The 20,714-nt window shown below is 36.3% G+C and overlaps 1 protein-coding gene across 1 annotated transcript in view; it reads right to left on the minus strand.

The window, feature by feature from the left end:
* Positions 1-20,714, minus strand: part of ITGB8 (integrin subunit beta 8) — a 79,152-nt gene that overhangs the window by 41,375 nt on the left and 17,063 nt on the right. The window contains exons 2-3 of the mRNA XM_081800436.1: positions 8,552-8,637; positions 2,753-2,924 (exon numbers count right to left, since the gene is read on the minus strand). Of these exons, the coding sequence (XP_081656562.1) occupies positions 2,753-2,924; positions 8,552-8,637 (258 nt within the window). The remainder of the gene's footprint in view (positions 1-2,752; positions 2,925-8,551; positions 8,638-20,714) is intronic.

Raw genomic sequence — 20,714 nt, forward strand, 5'->3', positions numbered from 1 at the left:
TTTATCTTTTCAAAATGTTTGTAACTTGTATTTAGCTTTTTAGTCTAACTGCTTTTATATAAAACTTCCAGAAGGATTTTAATACATATTAAAGAACTATTCTTCAGTTTTGGTTTGGCAGAATGGACACTAAATTTTACTGTATGATTTTTCAGCATCTGTTGAGATAACAATATATATTTTTTCCTTTTGGCATTATTTTTCTTATCACATATGATTTAATGTGATTTCCTAAAATGTTAAGGATTTTTTTTTTTTAAGATTTTATTTATTTATATGACAGAGAGAGACAGCAAGAACAGGAACACAAGCAGGGGGAGTGGGAGAGGGAGAAGCAGGCTTCCCGCTGAGCAGGGAGCCCGATGTGGGACTCGATCCCAGGACCCTGGGATCATGACCTGAGCCGAAGGCAGATGCTTAACGACTGAGCCACCCAGGCGCCCAAAATGTTAAGGATTTGATACTAGGGTTATGCTAACCTTGTACCGATTGGGTAGCTTCTAGGCCTTCTCTAAAAACTAATGGAAGAGTTTATGTAGCATAGGGATAGTGCATTTCTTAATGTTTGGGTGAACATGAAATCATTTCTTCCCAAGAAAACATTAAGTACACAATGTGGGTTTTTCTTTTACAATGCTCTTAATTTCTTTTATTTTTATTAAGTTTCTTAGGGATCTCCCTCTTCTTGAGCAATATTAGTCATATGTATTTTCCTTAAAATTATGTATATTATCAATATTTATGCATTTTACCATAGATTTTTATGCTTAATATTTTCATAGTCTTTTTTTCTTTAATATTTGTTTCTTTGGTTATAGCTGGGTTACTTTTTTCTTCTTTTCTTAATCAGCTTTGACAACAATTTATCTATTTTTATTGGAGTTTGCAAAGAACCAACTCTTGGAATTATACATTAATTTTACCCTTTTATTTCTAGTTTGCATTTTATAATTCTTTTCTTAACTTATGAATTCCTTTCTCTTGTTTTCCTTATGGCTATTTTCTTTTTGTTGCTCCTATATCTTAATTTGGATGCTTAGTTAATTTTTGCTCATTCTTTAATAATAAAAGCACTTAAAGCTTTTAATTTTCCTGGGAGCAACTTTAATCACATCCCATATATTTTGATGTGTGTTGTTATTGTAATTATTAAATAGTCTATGACTAGAGTTTTGATTTATTCTTGGAGACAGACTTTATTTAGGAAAAGCTTTTCTTAGTTTGTTATTTAATATTTGTTTATCCTCTTATATTGATTTCAAAAGTTATTGCATAGTGTACAGTGATATTGACCTATAAAAAGTTTCACTTTTTGGAATTAAGTTTTCTTGTTTAAGATATGATTAATATCTAAAAATATTCCATGGCCTTTGAAAATATTATTTTATATATCAAGTGCTATGGACTCAATTGTTTTCCCTCCAAATTTGTGTTGAAGCCCTAACCCATAATGTGATGGTGTTTGAAGATGTGGCCTTTGGGGGATAATTAGGTTTAGATGAGTTCAGGAGGGTGGGGCCCTCATGATGAGATTAGTGCCCTTATGAGAAGGGATACCACAGAGCTCTTTTTCTGTCCCCCTCTCTCTGGGTGTGTCTCTCTCTCCCTCTCCAGGTACCAAATCAGCCAGTACCTTGATCTTAAACTTTCTAGCTTCCAGGACTGTGAGAAAATAAATTTCTGTTGTTTAAGCCACCTATTGTACAGTATTTTGTTATGGTAGCAATAGAGGATAGTGAATGGCATAATCTTACCAATCTAATTTCTTTCATTTTTGTGTATCCCTTTCCAAATGTTGCTTATATATGTCCACACTGGGCTGTGTTATATGGTGAAGAGCATAGTTTTAATTGGAAGCTGGGAATATGTCTAAAGCCAAGAAAGAAATAGACTTTGTTTTTCTGGCAATCTAAGAATCTGGAAGAAATAGCTCAGCTTTGGAATAGGGAGGTCATGTGTCAATAATGGTTATTAAAAAATTTAATGACAGGACAAGACCACCCAGAATGAAATAATGGGAGACTTGAAAGAAATTGCATACTGCTGAAAACTAAATGCATCTAATTGACTGATGCATACCTGTGTACCTGAACTTATCTTGCCATGTGTAGTTTGTACCCTGGGATTCTCTAGCACCAGAGGAAACTGAATAATTTCCAGTGGCCTACTACATGTGCCAAACTGGAATACAATGTGATAAAATGGCAAGTACAAGAGAAGTATAGGAGGAGAAATATGTGTTAATCTCAGGGGCCACCACAAAGTAGGTCAAGTTAATTATGATAATTATGAATTGTAGTTTTGTGTTTCAAAGTTTATCACACAGGCTCTAACGGCTTAGCTTAATTTACAGCTCTTACTACTTAATCAACTAATCAAGTCAACAAATACTTATGGAGTGCTTACTATAAGCCAGCACTCTGTGAGGCTTTGGAGAAGCAGTGGAATAAAACAAGTTCTCTTTCTTCCAGAGCTGGCAATGGAATAGGAACACAATTACACTACAATGTGATCAAGTCTGGAAACACGTAATTATGATATAGTGTGGTTAGGTTTGCAGAGAGTGTCTGAGGCCACACAGCTAGCTAGCTATAGGCACAAAAAAGAGCAAAATTCTGACTTCTTGATTCTGAGCCCACTGTTATTTCTACTACAATAATAGTGCCTTCCACAAAATATTAAATATGAGCAAATAAAGCTAAATGTAATTTCAAGTGAGAATCATCATAGATTTATTTGAAAATCACCAAACCTGGACGCAGCTGGATCAACACTTCTCCTGGCGTCACCTGGGTATTAATTTCATTTTCCCTTGGTATTACATGCACAGATGGGTATTCTATTGAATCAGTCGAACAGCCTTTGCTTATTAAATTGGAAATAATATCACAACGTTCATTCCTTGATCCACCTGAAATGAAATCCTGTTTAAAAGAAGGAAAATCACTGACGTTTTTAGTGCATATCATCTCAGTTATAATCAAAGAAAACCACACAGCAAATATTGCAAAGAAGCCATCTTCCAATATTGCACAGATTATGCAACTATTCAAAATAGCTGCATGTTTCCAATAAGAAAACTAGTAAATTTGTCTTAACTAAAGCTTTAATTCCTAAATTTTATTTAAAAAGAAGAAAATGAATATTAAAGAGGAGATTTAAACCAAGGACTTTAAATATTGTTAACTGATCACTGTAAAATTATACCATCTTAATTCTTTCTAAATATTTTATGTTGGAAAGGCTGCTTCAAATGAAAATTTATTCAAAATAGGCCATTCAGTCATTCCAAATGTAAGTTTCAGTTCTCAAAGAACCCAGCTAGTATGTTTATTATATATTATTATATTTGGAATATAAAGCAAGCCCTCAGGAGTCACATGCCTAATAAGGTACTAAAAATAAAAAAAAATAAAAAAGAATTGGAAATCTATATTGTTTAGACCATAAAATCTCCCAACTTTTTAGACACACAATAGCCTGTAAATAATTTAATAAACCAAGGAAGATGTTCATAATGAGGCTGGAAGATACAAGATTGCAGCTAAAATTCTCCTGATTTTGAAACTGAATCTAGAACTTTTATTACCATAGCATTGGTTAGTTGTCATTCAATAGCCATACAATAAACTTGGAATTAGTGGAGCAAGCTTAAAATTTAATTTATCATGACCAAGTAAAATTTGGTATTTTTATTTTTCTTGTAACCAATCAGGTTTTTCCCTAAGAACAGGAAATGTATCGAAGTATAGAAATATGTTTTATTATATATAAGGTTGGCCTGAATTATTTGGAATATGTGCTTACACATTAGCTGGATATTTGCTTAGTGATCTTCCTGGCAGTGGCTATTCTGATCTGGCATTCCGTCATTCCTCCTTTAGTTCAGCTGATTCAGGGAATTGGGTTTCCAACTAATCATTCAGTCAAAGAATACAGATTGAATACTTACTCAGGGACAGTAGTTTGTTAGGTGCTGAGGATACAGAATGGAACAAGACAGACTCCCTCCCTGTCATCAAGGAGTTAACGGACCATTGGTGAATTCAGCCATTAAGCAAGTAAAGGTAATTATTATGGACGTTAAATTTAGGGGAAACACAGAATTTCATAGGGTTATGGAAGAAGGAGATTATATCAAGTTCAATATTAGTTGGAGTATTAGCTCACTAATTATGAATAGGAACATCTGTAGCACTGGTGAGTATTAGATGGGATGGTGGTAGGCAATATAAAAACATTCATACAAGGATTTTAATTCCCCTCTTAATTTAGAACAGGGGTCAGAAAACTAGGGACAGTAGGACAAATATAACAATCTATGGCGTGTTTTGTATTGATTGAGTGCCATAAAATGCTTTCTACATTTAAAAAATGGCTGTAAAACAATAAAAAAGAAGAACATGCAAGAGAGACAGTATGTGGCCCACGAAACTTAAATTTTTTTACTGTGTGGCCCCTTACAGTACTGATTCTGAATTAGAATGTGAAACACACTTGAAATATTAAATATAATTAAAAGATAAAAGAGGATATATCCTTTTCAATTAAGATTTCCTGCTGTCATTTGATAAACAACTTCATGGGAACAGAAAAATTCAATTTGCTGTGCTATTGACACCTAGAGTTTTAGCGTGAAGTTTAAAAAGTCCAAAGCCTTAATTTCTTATATCCATATTTATCCATGTATTGATAAAACTCAGAGGTACTCAATATAAGATTTAGTTTATATACAGTTTGGAGTTCTTCAAAGAAAGGTGGCATAGACTGCTATCAGATGTATCACTTTCCTTCAGAAAGCTCCAGATGGGGGGACCCTTCTGTCCTGGAGCTTGAAGAATATTGAGGGTGCATGAGGCTTGTTCATGCCTCACATGACCGGCCACAGACAAATGGCCACATGAGTTTTACAGATGTAAAAACCCCAAGACTTCAAATCACGAAAGGAAATAAAGTACAAATAATTCCGATTTTCCTTTTCAGCTAGGGATTTTGTTACTTGTGTATACAGAAATGGAAAAGAAGGGAATATGGTTAATTCACTGCAACTATACATCACACTATGCCATCTGACCTTTAAACGTCAAATCATTTTGCTGAAATAGGCAAAATAGTCTCAATTATTTTGCAATGTCTGAATCAGCATGGCTGTTTTTACTCCACTATAAAAACTGAGTTAGAAAAACACTGCCAATTTGACAATTAGGTTTGAGAAGGGAAGAAAAGACCGTGACATCAAAATAAAGAATGGAATGCTGCGCCTACCCACTGTGGCCTACTTTCCACTTTGTATAAAAGAAAAGAATTTGAAACCACACCCTTTTAATTTGTGGTGTTTTGTGTCATTTTAATTTCTTCTAATTCTTATGTTTCATTTTTTTCTGCAAGAAATACACAAGCAAAATCATACTCCAACTGTCTGCATCTCAAGCCTATTTGTAAATGAAAAGCCCAGGTTGAAGTTACCCCAGATGGCTTTTCATCAGTTGTTACTTTCATCCATTCAAGATAATTATCTGGGGAAAAAAATAAGTAAAGTTTTGTCTTCTCATTTCTGAGTATTTCTGATTTCCAAACATGGCAGTCTGCACAGAAATGAAGGAACTCTATCATCTTCCTTTTGACAGTGAATGCCCTTTATGTTGTCTTTTAGTATAATTATGTTTGAAGGCTGCCCTCTAAACTTCTGGCTATGTAATCACAATCGGTGTCTAGCATAGCACGCAGGACAGAAAGAGAATTCTTCAAAACTCATCAGGATTTTTACTTGTGTTAAAAAGGAGGTTGAGGCATTAAACTAGGTGATATTGGTAAGGTCCTTTCCATCCTAATTATTTGCCCAATTATGTTTATGTAGCATGGAGGAAAAGAGAAAGCAAAATGTATAGAACAGCAGATTAACATGCTATAAAAAAAGAATGTAGGCAAATTGAATATACCCTGTCTAAATTTTCTAGTGATGTTTTACTTCTGACCAGCTTTGAAAATCGTACAAACCAGGCTTAATTTGTTACTGTTTACCTATTCTAATCATGAACAGAGAAAAAAAAATGCCTATTCTTTCCCTGTCCCTCCACTCTCATTGGTTAAGAAATAAAAGACCTTAGTTGCCTATGTGCCTAGTTGTGTAATCTTTCAAAATTAACCATTATATTCTTCCTGTCGATGTCAGGTCAGCCTGCAGGGAGTGGACAGCTCCTTCTGTTAATGATGTGACTAGAAGCTGAGTCCTAATACTGGTTACTCCCCCTTAGGTGGTGTTCTTAACACAGTCCTCTTGGTTTCCTAAGCCTCAGTGAGTTGCTCTGGAGTCTCACTCAAGTTCTCAAAGTAACAACTCCCATTTTTAAGCAATACGTGGGTCAAATGCTTCTCACATTCTGTTTCATTTAATCTTCACTACAGCATGTCATAGGTACAATTATTATTTCTGAGCGAAAACTGAGGTTCAGAGTAGTTAGAGTAACATGTCCAAGTTTATACAGTTAGAAACTGATGGCCTTGGGATTTGAACCCAAGCTGATCTCATTTCAGAGCCTGCTTTTTCAATACATGAATGAGATGACCCTACACTACATAGAAGAATATTTTGCAACATGAACAGCCAGCTGATTTCCAAATGTTTCCTGAGATCCTCTTCTGAAGCATTTGGCCAATAGCAGACATGGGTTTGCCTCCTTTGCTTCGGCAGACACCTGACATTTCCCTTGGATTACCTCCTTGCATTTGGCCACCAATTTCTCTGAATACTCAAAATCCTTCCCCTTGTGGCAGGACTGACATTTACTAATCCTATAACTGTGCCTCTCCAGCTCTTCTGTGCCAGCGGCGGTATCAGAGAAAGGGGTCCCTCTGGAACTTAGCATTCTAAATGGCTGGGATGTTACATTTGGCTGACAAATGGGTTTCTTAACCATCTTTTGAAAGTCCCTCTAAACTATACTGACTAAAGTTCTCAGCAGCTGGTATCAAGTTGACATAAACTTCATGGCTCTAAGGATCTTCCTTAGTAAAAATCTAAAATGGAATATTGTCTGAGGGTCAGGAAATATCAAGCCATGAAACATTCTTGACAAGAAAACCTAGAAGCCAACTCCAAACTCAGGGTTATAGAGATGAGGAAAGGGAGGCTCAGAGAATAGAGTGAATTCTATCTGGTCATTTGAGTCATCAGAGGTGATGGGACTAGCAACTCTGGAATTGTCCTCTTTCTGACATTGCCTGATTCCATGGGCTCTGGTGAAGCACTGCTAGTTTTGAGTGACATCTGATTTTCTCACTGGTAAAGCCTAGAGTATATCCAAGAAGGCTTTGGGTTGTCAGTAGGAGGGACACTTACTTTCAGACATGGCTACTATTTTCTGAACCCCTCCCCTGCCTCTTTCCTGACTTGCTTTAGAAGAAAGTAATGTCCACCATCCTTTGCTACTTTTCAGCTTTCTTTTTTCCCCTTGCATAAGGGCAAGCAGTAACAGGAGAAGCTGGAAAGATGATGGTAGGTGCAGTTTTTGAGCGAAATCAGAGGAGGCAAAAGCTAGAGATTTCTTTTCATGTCAAGCAAAAGACCATTAAAGATCTATTTGTTCCAATTCACAAGAGCTACATAAACAAATACAAAATTACCTATATAATTTCACAAAAGAACCCCCAGATTAGTAGATGGCTTCTTCATTACAACTTATCATATAAGGTAGTTCTGACTGAAGATTACCAAGAAAAGAAAAAATTCACAAAACAACTTCACAGCCAAGAAAGAAGGAATGCATTATAATTTTTTTACTAAGAAGTTTGTTATTGGGTTATGTTTCTCTTGTTAGAATAGAAAAACACTAATTTTGAACAATAAACAATTTCTGAATTATTCTTCATTCCACAGAATTTAAATGTACACAGTACTGCATGAATAGGGTCACATGTCAAAGGAAAAGCATCCCATTTTTCATAAGTAACTGGCGAATTGATGTACAATGTTATGAAATGGAGTAAATAACTTATCTCTAAGTATTTCAAGTAAAAACAAATGAAACAAACCAATAAACTAACTTGCTTTTCTTTAATAAGCAAGTACAAGACTATGATCCAACTTGCATATATAACCTACTGCCCCAAGCTGCAGCAAGAATTTCACACAAAGCCTACTGACCTATCAAAAGTCACTTTCTGTGTTTGCCAATTCTCTCTATAGAACAGATGGGAGACATAAAATGGTTTGCATTTCATTTCAAAATTACCATAATTTTCCTAATGAAAAGGTTACACTTTTTATTAAGCCAGATATGCTGTTTCCAAACATAAAACCAAATAAAATTTTCCTGATGCTCAGCAGTATCTTTCTTTTTCCTGATGCACCTTCAAGGCACAAAATACTAGGGCAATGAAATCATGCCTAGAGAGAAGGTCAACCATGAGGAACAGAGAAAAGAGCAAAAAAGAGAGAAGAGAAGAAAAGGGAAAGGAAGGGAGACAAGAAAAGAAGGAAAGAAGGAAGGAAAGAAAGAAAGGAAAGAAAGAAAGAAAAATAAGGAAATAAGAAAGAAAGAAAAAGGCACACCTCTTGAGCACACCATCCACATTCCGGACCCAGCGCAAGGCACTTGGTGCAGGACGCTGCATTCGAAGATGTACATCTATTGTCTTCTGTAATGGAGGATAAAATGAGGTGTTACTATCCTATTGGGAAGTATATACAATTCTAGACCAAAATGTATTTTGAACACTGAAACAAACTGACCAATAGTTTAAAGTAAATACTAAAAACATATATAATTTCTTTGGGAAGAGGTAAGGTTAACTGCATTATAATTAACAGATACAACATTTCCTGGATAGTTATTATTTGGTTTTGTAAGGCTGGGAAAAAGGACAGTGATGAAAATGTGATTTTAGTTAGGTTTGGGGTTTGGCTTGTATTCTACTACAAGAGTAAAAGACACTCCACATTTTTTAGTGTGCTGAAGTTTCACTGTATTTCATATTATCTGAACTAATAAGGCATTTTGGGATCTAGAATTTTTCCTGTAAAAATAGTCATATACAGACCTCAGTCTGAACATGTCAATCCATGTTGGGTCCTAGTGAATGAACTTTCTGAAAAATGACCTTGATTTCTTGAGAAATGATGACATAATAGAGTAATTCGGGAATTCGATTGTCTTAATATTGATATTTTGGCTTGATGGGTACCAGAACTAAATATAACAGCATGGTTCAACATTTTAGACATAAAGTAGTTAAGACGGCTGAATTGTTTTAGTTTACCCAATTTAAGATCACTTTAAGATCATGACCAGTTCACTTTCCCATAGATTCCCACACTTAGCTGTGACATAGTAACATTGTATATATGTTAATAACATAGCTGTGCCTGGAAACTCTTTACCTTTATCCGTGGCCACTAACTACTTATATCATTATGAAGAGACTCATCATTATGAACTTAAATACATAAAATACAATAAAGAAAGAGTCATAAATTATTTTATCATGAGTTTTTAGTGGAATAATCACATACTTCCTACAGTCCATCCTTTACTATGAAATGTCACAAGGACACTGGAAATCACAGCATTCCATTCATCTCACTCACAGGCAAATAACAGGCATTCTAGCTGTAAGTATTTCACAGTCCAGGTGAGGAGATAACTATATAAGCAAAGAATAAAATACAGTATGATAAGCACAGCAAGAGAGATATCACCAAGGCACTATGGGAACATAGTGAGGGGCTTCTCACTCTGCTTTAGAGGAAGGGCAGGGTTAGGGGAAGAGGATGTGTTTAAGGATGATCCCTAGAGGCAGTGAGATCTAGTATATCTCTTTGCCATTTCATTTTCTTTCTTCTAATCTGTGTTTATCTTTTAAAAAATGTAATGAAAGAGGCATGAGAGAGGACTACGTATGTTTGTGTGTGTGTGTGTGTGTGTGTGTATAATCACACAGGGACATGGTAGCTTGAAAGGGGATCAAGGCCACAAAATCTCTAGCTGTCCCCATCCAATCAGTTTTTCTTTTTCTTCTCTCTCAACTTGCCCCGACATTCTAGAATACACAGTTAAAACAGCAGTGACCTGAAGGTGGCATGGGGTGGGCGTTGGCAGTGGGAAGAGAGAAAGAGGAACTATAGGAAAGGGAGTAAGTATAGCAGAAAGGTACTAATTGAGGTGGTAGTGAGCGCCCTTCCCTGTATTTCCCTAGACAACCAAGTTAAGCCAAAAGCATCCCTTCTTAACTCTTAATGGCTGTTCTATTATCTCCTCTCTGTGTCCCTTGCAGCCTTTGTCCTTGGCTTTATATCAACTTTTTTTTTTTTTTAAAGATTTTATTTATTTGACAGAGAGAGACATAGCGAGAGAGGGAACACAAGCAGGGGGAGTGGGAGAGGGAGAAGCAGGCTTCCCGCCGAGCAGGGAGCCTGATGAGGGGCTCGATGTGGGGCTCAATCCCAGGACCCTGGGATCATGACCCGAGCCGAAGGCAGACGCTTAATGACTGAGCCACCCAGGCGCCCCTATATCAACTTTTAATAAACATGATCCAAACTTCTTTACTGATTTGTCCAGACCTGGTCTAGATTTCCGAGGACTAAAAATAATTACTGTTTTGGGCTGTCTTTACCACTAGTGTGGCCATCTGACTATAAAGATGCCATAGCCTAAAATCCTTCTATCTGGCTTAGCCTGCCAAACTATAAAAGGTGCTAAGTGACCTTTTTAGTTGTTCTCAGGACAACTAAAAGGACAGAGTGACCTTTTTAGTTGTTCTCAGAAAGAAATCAAGCACATTTGCAGACCTAACTTGGCCTTTACCAACTCTTAAACTTGACCTGAGTGGAATGTGGAAGTAAGTCTATTTCAGTCCAATCCTGACTAACTTCCTCACTCCGTAGGTAGGACGCTGGCATTCGCAGTTAAGATTGCACTCTCTTGCGATGGACTCTGAAAAACAAACAGGGTTCTAGAGGGGAGGGGGGTGGGAGGATGGGTTAGCCTGGTGGTGGGTATTGAGGAGGGCACAATCTGCATGGAGCACTGGGTGTTATGCACAAACAATGAATCATGGAACACTTCATCTAAAACTAATGATGTAATGTATGGGGATTAACATAAGAATAAAAAAAAAAAAAGATTGCACTCTCTTGGAAGGGAAGCTGCCGCTTCTGTGACGTGGTCTTTGTTTCTAATAGTTGTGTGACTGTGTCCTAAGTTAACCCAGATTCAAGGTTAGGTCAGTCTCCTACTTCCAAGACACAAGTGGTAAATAATGGGTTTACAAGCAAAAATCTTTCTTTATAGTCTGCTTTCTGACCGTTTGTTTTAAAAAGTTCTACTGCCAACTTCTGTTCTCAGACTTCAGCCACCTAAGAATGATGACCAAGAGGGGTAGAAACTTTGGTCGTGTTATTATGTCCCAGGTTCCAGGGTTGACATTTCTCAGTCTACATAATTATAGGAAAAATGATCCCATAAATGGATATGGAGGAGGCGGACCTTACGATTCTGCAGACCTGAGAAAGGCCATAAATTGAACTCCATGGGAATAATGTCAAATGTTACTGCTGGAGAGTGTCATGGTTAGACTTTACACAAGACAAACCAGATACACTTTGGTAAGCAGAATTGTAAGCGTTTTTCTTTTTCATTTTAAACGCACATTAAATAAATACCTAACATGCAAATATCACACCAATTAGAACAGTTCTTTACACTGAATGGTCATGCTACTATGGAGGCTGTTAGTCAATATGTGCTAAAGGGATCTGTGTGTGTCTTCCTGTCTGTCTGTCAGATCCTCCCATGTAAATAGAAATCTTTATATTGAGCACACATCAATCAATGCATGAGTGCTGTTTACCGACATGGGCAGTTTATCATCAGCCTCTAGGTCGACTCCATTCATTGGCTGCCCCATCCCTGATGCAACATCATAGGAGGCTGCTTCCCAGTGGTGCTTTCCTAGCAGCTCTCAGCACTGACACCTCATTAGAGGGGGTGCCTGAGTGTTTCTTCTTACCACTCTAAGACAGTGGTAGCTACCTGTTCAGCTATTTGTTCAGTGGCATGGCATAGCACTATATTCTTAATGTTCTAGCATTGTATTTTTATTAAGGATACTTTTTTTGTGGATCTTAAAGGAAATTATGAAAGACAATGGAAGCAGGATCATATTTTAAACCATATGTCTTCAGAACCCTCTTTTGTTCTCATTTCCTTTAGTCCTAACTGCCTCACCAATCCCATGTCATTAAAAAAATGTGCTACCAAGACAGAAATTAGTAAATGATTTAACATCTTGTAAGTGTGTACATTCTGAAAAATTCTATTCCTTGATCTTTGAGCATGGGTTGAGATTCTTACTTTTACTCCTATTACAACTGGAGGTAACAGACACGATGAGGTAGCATTGCTAAATAGTTACTGGAAATAAAGTTCCAAATTTCCACAGCACTGTTACTTAAGAGCAATGTGTTCTTAGGCTAGTTACCTAAATTCTCTGAGGTTCCATTTCTTCCACTGTAACATAGGGCTAACTATACCTATATCAAAATACTGATATGAGATGAAATGAGCAAGCATAAGCATGCCAAGCACAGTACTTAGGGTATGGTAGACACTCTTACAACACCTTCATTTTGTTCACATTTTTCAATTTGTACCTTGACTTAATCTGAATATTTTTCTAATTATTTCCCAGAATTAAATGTTTCTGACGCATGTAAAATGACCTTTATAACAGTCTGTCATAAAGTATAATAAATATCTATCATCAACAGGATAAAGTACACAAAAATCAGGAAACTACATATTTATGACTGTCACTTAGATATTCTTTGTTTAGATGATGCATTTATTCAGATTATTTTGAGAATGTTTAATCTATAGAGGTAAGAAGAAAAAGAATATGGACCAAAAAAATAATAATAAAAATAGTAACTAAAAAAGCCCATGTTTCAACATTTAGATTGGGATATTTCCATAAGTCAAGTGATCAGAGAAAGTGAAAGTTTTGGAAATATTTCTAATGTTTTTCTGCTCTGAAGTCTACACCACAAAATTTCAACAAAATTTAAAGGATGCCCAAAGTTATCTGGAAGAAGGAACAATGAAAACTGATAAAGATTGTAGTCCTTAATATTCAGAATCAATCATTTTGGATTCTCCTGTTAGGACTAGACAGAATGATTTGTGAAGAATAGAGAAATGCATTTTGTTTTCAGAGTATCATTTCCTTAACTGCATTTACTATACAAATTAAATTAAACTTGGATAATTATATAAAGCCACTTCCTTAACAAAAAGATAAAAGTAAACGCTCTTACAATGAATACATACTTTACTTTGATAGCAGTCAAAACCAGGCAAATTGAGCACAAAGAATAAGTTTTAGAGTATAACTTTGGAGTTTCCTTGTTCTAGCTGTATATTGCGGCCATGTAATTGTTACAGATATCTTCAAAATACATTACCTGATTACTGAAAGCTCTCTTTTGCACAAAAATTTATCATGCTATCATTTGATGTAAAAATAAAAATGAAGCAATAGATTAGTGTTCTAATCACTTGCTGTTACCAGTTATTCCAAATTTTGATTGAGGAGCTGTTCCATAAAGACTCCTACAAATACATAGAGAGGGAAGAGGTGGTTAGGACTACTTCTTTGAAAATCAGGCACAGGAAACAAAACCAAAGTCAGTTAAATTTTAAGATAGATTAGGTAAAGGGGCAAGGGAGAAAAGGTAGAAGCATAGGAAGCTCTTTGGAAAAGGTAGATCTGAGTAGGGAAGCTCTGAAGAAGAGATGTATTATGATGACTGAGGGAGTATCGCAAAAACAGGGAGCAAGGAAATAATAGTACAACTATTTGTATTTTTCTTCTTCTTCTGCTTTTTTCCTTGGACTTCATATAAACATAATACAAAGCCACATTCTTTATTAACATTTTGCATTTGCTCTTTTACTTAGCATTTAGACTATGAAACATAATTTTACTGTTGAAATGGACAAAGAAGCAGATATTATTAAAAGAATTAAAATAATACATCTATGCCAAAACTTCAGCTTACTAAAATAATTTTTATGCAACAAATGCATATTTCAACTGTGCTCATATAGAATTAGTTGAAAAATTCACTTTAGTATTTGAGGTTTGCTACTAAATTATACATTCAGAAAATACGACTCTCTAGCAGCAACACCCAACCTAGAGTATTTTTCTCTCCTTTGCTTTTACCATATTGTTTGTTTCAAACTTGTAGCAAATAAGCATTCAGGCCATGGAAATGAAAATAAGTATCTCTATGGGAAAAAAACATTTTGTCTAAATAATTTTGCCTCTACTTGCACTTGAAAAAACATACACCCATATTTATGTTTGGCCAAAAACTACTAGGATTCCTTTCTTTTTTGTCTTCTCTGTTAGCTGTTCCAGCGATTAGGTTTCATAGTTTTAAAGTATATTTGGAGAAAAAGGCAGTGGTATGATAATGATCAATACGTATATAGAGGCTCAGAAGAAAGGGTGAGGAAATGAAGACATTATAAGAAGAAAAAAAAAGTCTTAGCTCCCCAAAGGAAGAACCTGAGATAGAGACTTTTGGCAAGCAATCTATTGAGAAGTGAGGTAAGGTCAGGAAAGAAAAGGCACAAAGATACTGTTGCAGTCAAATTCTGGTCTTAACCTGCCTGATTCTACCCAGAACTCGGAGCACAAATCATACCACAAAGTTGTCCCACTTTGGGGCAAAGTGGAAGTCTGGCTTTTATACCATCCCATCAGTCAGCCATTGACTGAGGGCAGCACAGAGAGGGTTGGGGTGGGTTAAACTTTACACATTGCTGAGCGATGTGGCTCCCTCTGATGGAGGCCATTTTTCTGAGAATGTGGCAGCTGTGAGCCATTAACAGCCAGAACTCAGAGCAACTGGGGATGGCGTACCAGCCCTATTAAGGATGTCTAGTTTAGTAGCAGCCATCTTGAGCCCTGAATGGAAGGGCTAAGCATGGAAGCCAATGCTAAGAATGGCAAAGGTAAAGATGTCCTGGCCCCTCACAGGATCATGGAGTTGCTGCCCCCATTCTGGGTTGTCTCTCAGAACTGTTTCTTTTTTTAAAAAGTATTCTCTATACCCAATGTGGGGCTCAAACTTACAACCCCAAGATCAAGAGTTGCATGCTCTATGGACTGAGCCAGCCAGGTGCCCCACTCAGAACTGTTTCTGATTTAAGAGGAAAATTCACCTGAGTTTTGCAAGATAATAAAACAAAGACTTGAGCAGGATTAATATAAATGCTTTTTTAGAAATGTTAAGCATAACATTACTTTACATGACATAGACCATCCACTCTGAAGAGATATGTTTTGTTTTTCCTTGGAAAAATAAGACTATGAGACTGTCAGTTCCTGGAGGACAGGTGCTTACATATATTTTCTTTCTATCCCCAGTATCCAAGTCTAGCATCTGGTACACACCCAGTAAATCTGTGATGAATACATGATATTCTAAGTTGAAGTTGACCTGGCAGTCTAATTTCTTAGGTTTTTATAGCTCTTGATTATTTACATTTTTTTAAAAAAAACTTCATTTCCAAAACCAATTTATTGTAAAAGGCAATAAATATAATTATGCTTACTGGATGAACTCCTATCTGGATGAGTTCATATCTAGATGAACTCATCTTGATGTTTTCAAATGTAAAAAAACACAAACCAACATATAGTGACAAGTTTCTTTACATTTGGTCTTCTGATAGTGTACAGTTCTACTGATTTATTTTAAAGCAAGGGTAATTTCTTTCTAAAGAACCCTGAATATGTGATGGGAATGATACTGAATTGAAATAGCACTTTTTAATTCTACCATTATCAGATGCAAAGCCACCAATTAATTCACTTATTGTTTTCTTATTGCCCAGATCTAAATCAAATTTCAATTCAGCAAATGTTCTTTATCCCTATAAGGTTGAGTAGTTTTTCCTGAGCACAACTTCCTTGTAATGCCGACGTTATGAAATCACACTAATCTTTTCTTCTCATTAACCAGGTTTATTAGGTTTTTATTATGTGTAATCTTTATGTTTCAGGGAAAAGTTTCAACCTCCCTTGTTACATAGAAAAAATTCACATGAGTTCAGTAGGGTTTTCTGCTAGCATAAAGATTTTTAGAGAACAAAAGCAGGGGGGAAAGCTACTTGCAATGCTGGGCAGGTTAAGAAATGTTAGGGCAATGCTACATGGATTCCATCTGTCTGCCCTGCCCTGTTTGGGGCAATCCCAACATGAGTCAGAAGTTAAAGTGGGCGAGGATGGCAAAAAGCAAAACTCTTGTTCATGATAGAATTTACAAGAACCATTGTGAAGCCACAAATCATGCTCATTTGTGTTGAAATGGGCCATCACAAGAAGGCTGGTCTGGTGAGGTCATATCACAGCCTTTCCTTGTGATTCATTTACACACACTTTAGTCAATTTAGCTTTGAAAAAGATCTGATTGCAGCATACATTGGATAACTGTATAAATTATGCTCTACATAAGAACACTTTTTAATTTGAAAGAGGGCACTATTAAGTACACTGGGGCAACGGTATGAATTCGAACTTCTCAGGTGAGCTGAAGTCTAAGATCACCCTAAATGCACATTAGTTTGGTGGTGAAGAACAAGAAATGAAAACAATAAACAAGGCAATCCATGCTAAGGTTATAGGAAATGTCAGGAGAAAGGGAATGCCCTGAGTTAGTAATGAAGGAATCTCATCACATGAAGGAGGGCCTGACAGGTTTTGAAGGACAGGTACAGTGCAGAAATCTGGTTGAAATTTGTGACTGTTTTTAGATTTTATATGTGAACACATATATGTTTATGTATATTTTCTATTTTACATATTTTGACATATGTTCTTAGGTGTGGGAAGGAGATGAAAGAGTACAAAGAATACTTGTTTTTTGCATTCAAAAATGACTTTGCAGTTGATATTATTTTCTACACAGTGAAGTTTCTCTTGGTGGGCCAAGAAGGTTTTCAACTATGTAGAGCAAGAATTGTTCCTGAAGACAATCAAATTCAGTTTTGCATTTGCTCCCTTACCTGAGCACATCAGTTTGTCTTCTGACACTCATCTGGGGTAAATTTGTGAGGAAGTGAGAGAAACTCAGGAAGAAAGATGGGGTCAAAGCACAGCATCTCCCAGTATAGCTTTCCTTCTTCAGACTTGGAACTTCAACAAGGATCAAAATCTCAATTCAGGGAGGGCTCCAGAGGCCCCTCTGAGGCAAATTCTGGTTAAAGCTGCATTTGTCTAACTTGGAAAAGCAATATTAGTCATGTGCTTTGTGTCTTGTTTTAACTGGAACTTTTCCATACATTCCAACTGTCCTGTTTATGAGGCACACTCCCTTTTTATAAAAGCCAAAATATTCACCGGTTTCCCACTCTGTTCCTCTAAATAATGTTTTTAATCTAACATACTAGAGTTCCAGGGGCTCTTCCTATTTTCCTCTCCAACTCTTGGCAGGTATGAATTTCCTTTCTCCCACTTAAAAAAAAAAAAAAAAAATCACATCGCTATTCACGTCAAAACCTCAAATGCCATAGTTAAGGATGTAAAAGAAATGCCCCAGGATAGTAGGAATGCGTTTTCTACATTACGTTTTTTAAACCTGAAGTCATATTGCAGGTGTGTACTTGATCAGAAAAACAAAGAAACACTTTATACTGTAAAGAATTTTGTTCTAAGTAAAAAATAAATTAGGACCCAAAGTGAATTTTAGTTCATTTAGCATTTGGCTTTCCTGCAATTAGATTTCAAAGACCAGAAAGGTATTTATATTTTACTCTGCCACTTCAAAAAGCAAACCCATATATACAATAGGATAAATTAGGGAAAATAAAAAAGAATAAATATTTATTAAATGATTACTTGGTCTTGGGTCCTCTACCAAACACCTTATATGTATTATTTCACTGGAAGTTTAGAAAAACCCTATGAGGAAAGCATGCCCATCTGTAAAGATGGGGAACTATAGCTTAGGGAAAGTCTCATCCTAAAGTCACACAGCAAGTGAGTACAGAGACCAAGTTGGAACCCAGTTCTAACTACCAAGACTTTTCTCTTGAATAATGTCCTATATGCAATAGAGAATGACACAAAGACAATTATGCCAAAGTATGATTTAAAGCTCTTGCTAATTAAACTATTATTAGTCCTTAAGTAATGACTCAATAATAATTCCCATGGGCCTCAAGTATGTCATTGCTTTTCCTATTATCCGTCCCACTCTCAAGATGAGGATGTTAGGTTGCCCCAGCAGGATTATTTTCTGTCATCAGTGCCAAAGACCTCCCTAAATACTACAGTGCCCTTTTCAAAATTCATTTTATTTCCATGTACAAGGAAATTTTGAGTTTTAACACTGAAGCTCCAGCCTGAACATCTCACTGAGTGCTGAGTGCCTAAATTAGATTGGTTGGCAGTTTTTCACCATAATGGAGAACTTATCCTTTTACAACTGTGTTTCCCCAACCCTTTGCCAGGGGACAGCTCTGGGCTGCATGCTAATTAGGCAGAAGCACTTGAAATGGTGTTTGCAGTTGCTATTTCCATTTGTGAATTTCCAGTTCTGTCCAGGAAGCCAAATCTGGAAGAGGGAAGCAGGGAACTTGTTCTTGTCCATAACTGCCTATTCTCTGACCTTGGCTTGATAATTTAACTTTGCTGGGGTTTTGCTTCCTGGCTAATGAAGCAGAGAAAGTGCTCCTCCTTTTTATGTGCTCTAAAAAATTTTTTAAATATAGAGTCTGAGTTAAAAGGACATGATTGGTGGAAAACATTTGCTTAATAGCATTGCACAGTTCTGTTAGTTTATGGGAATATCTTAAGATACAATTTATAATATGGAAGACATTTTATTTTATTTTTTTAAAGATTTTATTTATTTATTTGACAGAGAGTGACACAGCGAGAGAGGGAACACAGCAGGGGGAGTGGGAGAGGGAGAAGCAGGCTTCCCACGGAACAGGGAGCCCGATGCGGGGCTCGATCCCAGGACCCCGGGATCATGACCTGAGCCGAAGGCAGACGCTTAACGACTGAGCCACCCAGGTGCCCCTCACTGTTTTGTTTTAACACTGTCAGCTTAGAGGCACAAACAAGCTTTCTGAAGGATAGAAATGTTCTTTATGCTGATTATAGCAGTAGTTCCACAGGCCTATACATCTGTCAAAACCCACTAATTGGCACTTTAAAGAGAAGCAGTTTGTTAATGTAAATTATATCAATACATTTTATTTAAAATTAGCTTTGGAAATTAACTTAGATGGAGTATTTTTCGTTACCTAAAGGACAGTGAGTGCACAGTGAGGAAACATATTTCTTTCCTGGTAGTATATACAAAAATATTAAATTACTTCATGTGGTTTTTAAAAGGTAAGCCAATGACACCTCACATAAATCCTGACTTACAGATACTTACAGATCAGTTAGTGGGTAACTAAAGTCTTTTATCCCTACACTGTATTTATCTGATTTACGTGACTTCCATTCAGATCAAGGGGTAAATTATTTTTTTTTCTTAAAGATTTTATTTATTTATTTGACAGAGAGAGAGATAGCGAGAGCAGGAACACAAGCAGGGGGAGTGGGAGAGGGAGAAGCAGGCTTCCCGCCGAGCGGGGAGCCCGACGAGGGACTCGATCCCAGGACCCTGGGATCATGACCTGAGCCGAAGGCAGACGCTTAACGACTGAGCCACCCAGGCGCCCCCAGGGGTAAATTATTTTAATGCTCCTTCAAATAGATTTAGCTCAGTTGTTGGATGATAAAATTATTTTTCATATTCAAAAATTATTTTTTATATTCTATCAGGAACTTCTTGCAAGCCTTCAGCCGTATGAAAAATTGAAAGGAGTGTGTAGTAATACCAAATGAAAGATTAAGTATCTTAGTAATTAATACTATTATTGCTGATAATACTAATACAGCTTAAAGTACACATTAATAATATATTTTATATTCTATTCTCTATAGTAAAGTTTCTTCTATCTCCAGTGCCAAAGATGATCCTAAATACTTAAGTGTCTTTTATAAAACTCATTTTACTTTTGGGTTCAGACAAAGAAAATTCTGAATTATAGTGAAAAGATTTTCACCTGTCTTATAGGATAGAAATTTAATCTTCTATAATACTTTAATTACCTTAAACTATCTCAAATAATAATTGTCCAGTTTAATTTCGTTGGGTGGAATTTGACTAGGTACTTCTTTATACATATGTATCAGTTGATAATGTTTTACCTCATCGTCTTTAGTGTGTACTTCCTAAGAACAAGGATATTCTCTTATAAAACCACCAAAGAATTGGTGAATTCAGGACATTTAATAGTGATACTATATAATGAACTAACCTATAGTCTGTATTGTCCTATGAAATTCTTGCTCCATATTCTCCATATGTCCCCAAATGGTCCAGCTACTACTTCTCCTTCATCAGAACTTAGCTTTATCAGAGTTCATCTTTCTTTGGGTAAATCTTCAACCAATGCTTTAGTCTTCTCTTCATTCTCACTGGCTGCTTGTAAGGCTCTCCCTAACTCTCTACCTCCCCATCTCCCAAAAGTATCAATTTCTATTCTTTCAAAGTCCTAAGCTCTTTTTTAATATGACCCTCCCCATCTTTGTTATTCCCAGACACTTTCAAAAATTTTACAATGTATTCATGCCCTTGC

Source organism: Leptonychotes weddellii, chromosome 12, assembly GCF_054177405.1.
Source record: "Leptonychotes weddellii isolate Sample4059 chromosome 12, ASM5417740v2, whole genome shotgun sequence".
In the NCBI taxonomy this organism is placed as follows: Eukaryota; Metazoa; Chordata; class Mammalia; order Carnivora; family Phocidae; genus Leptonychotes; species Leptonychotes weddellii.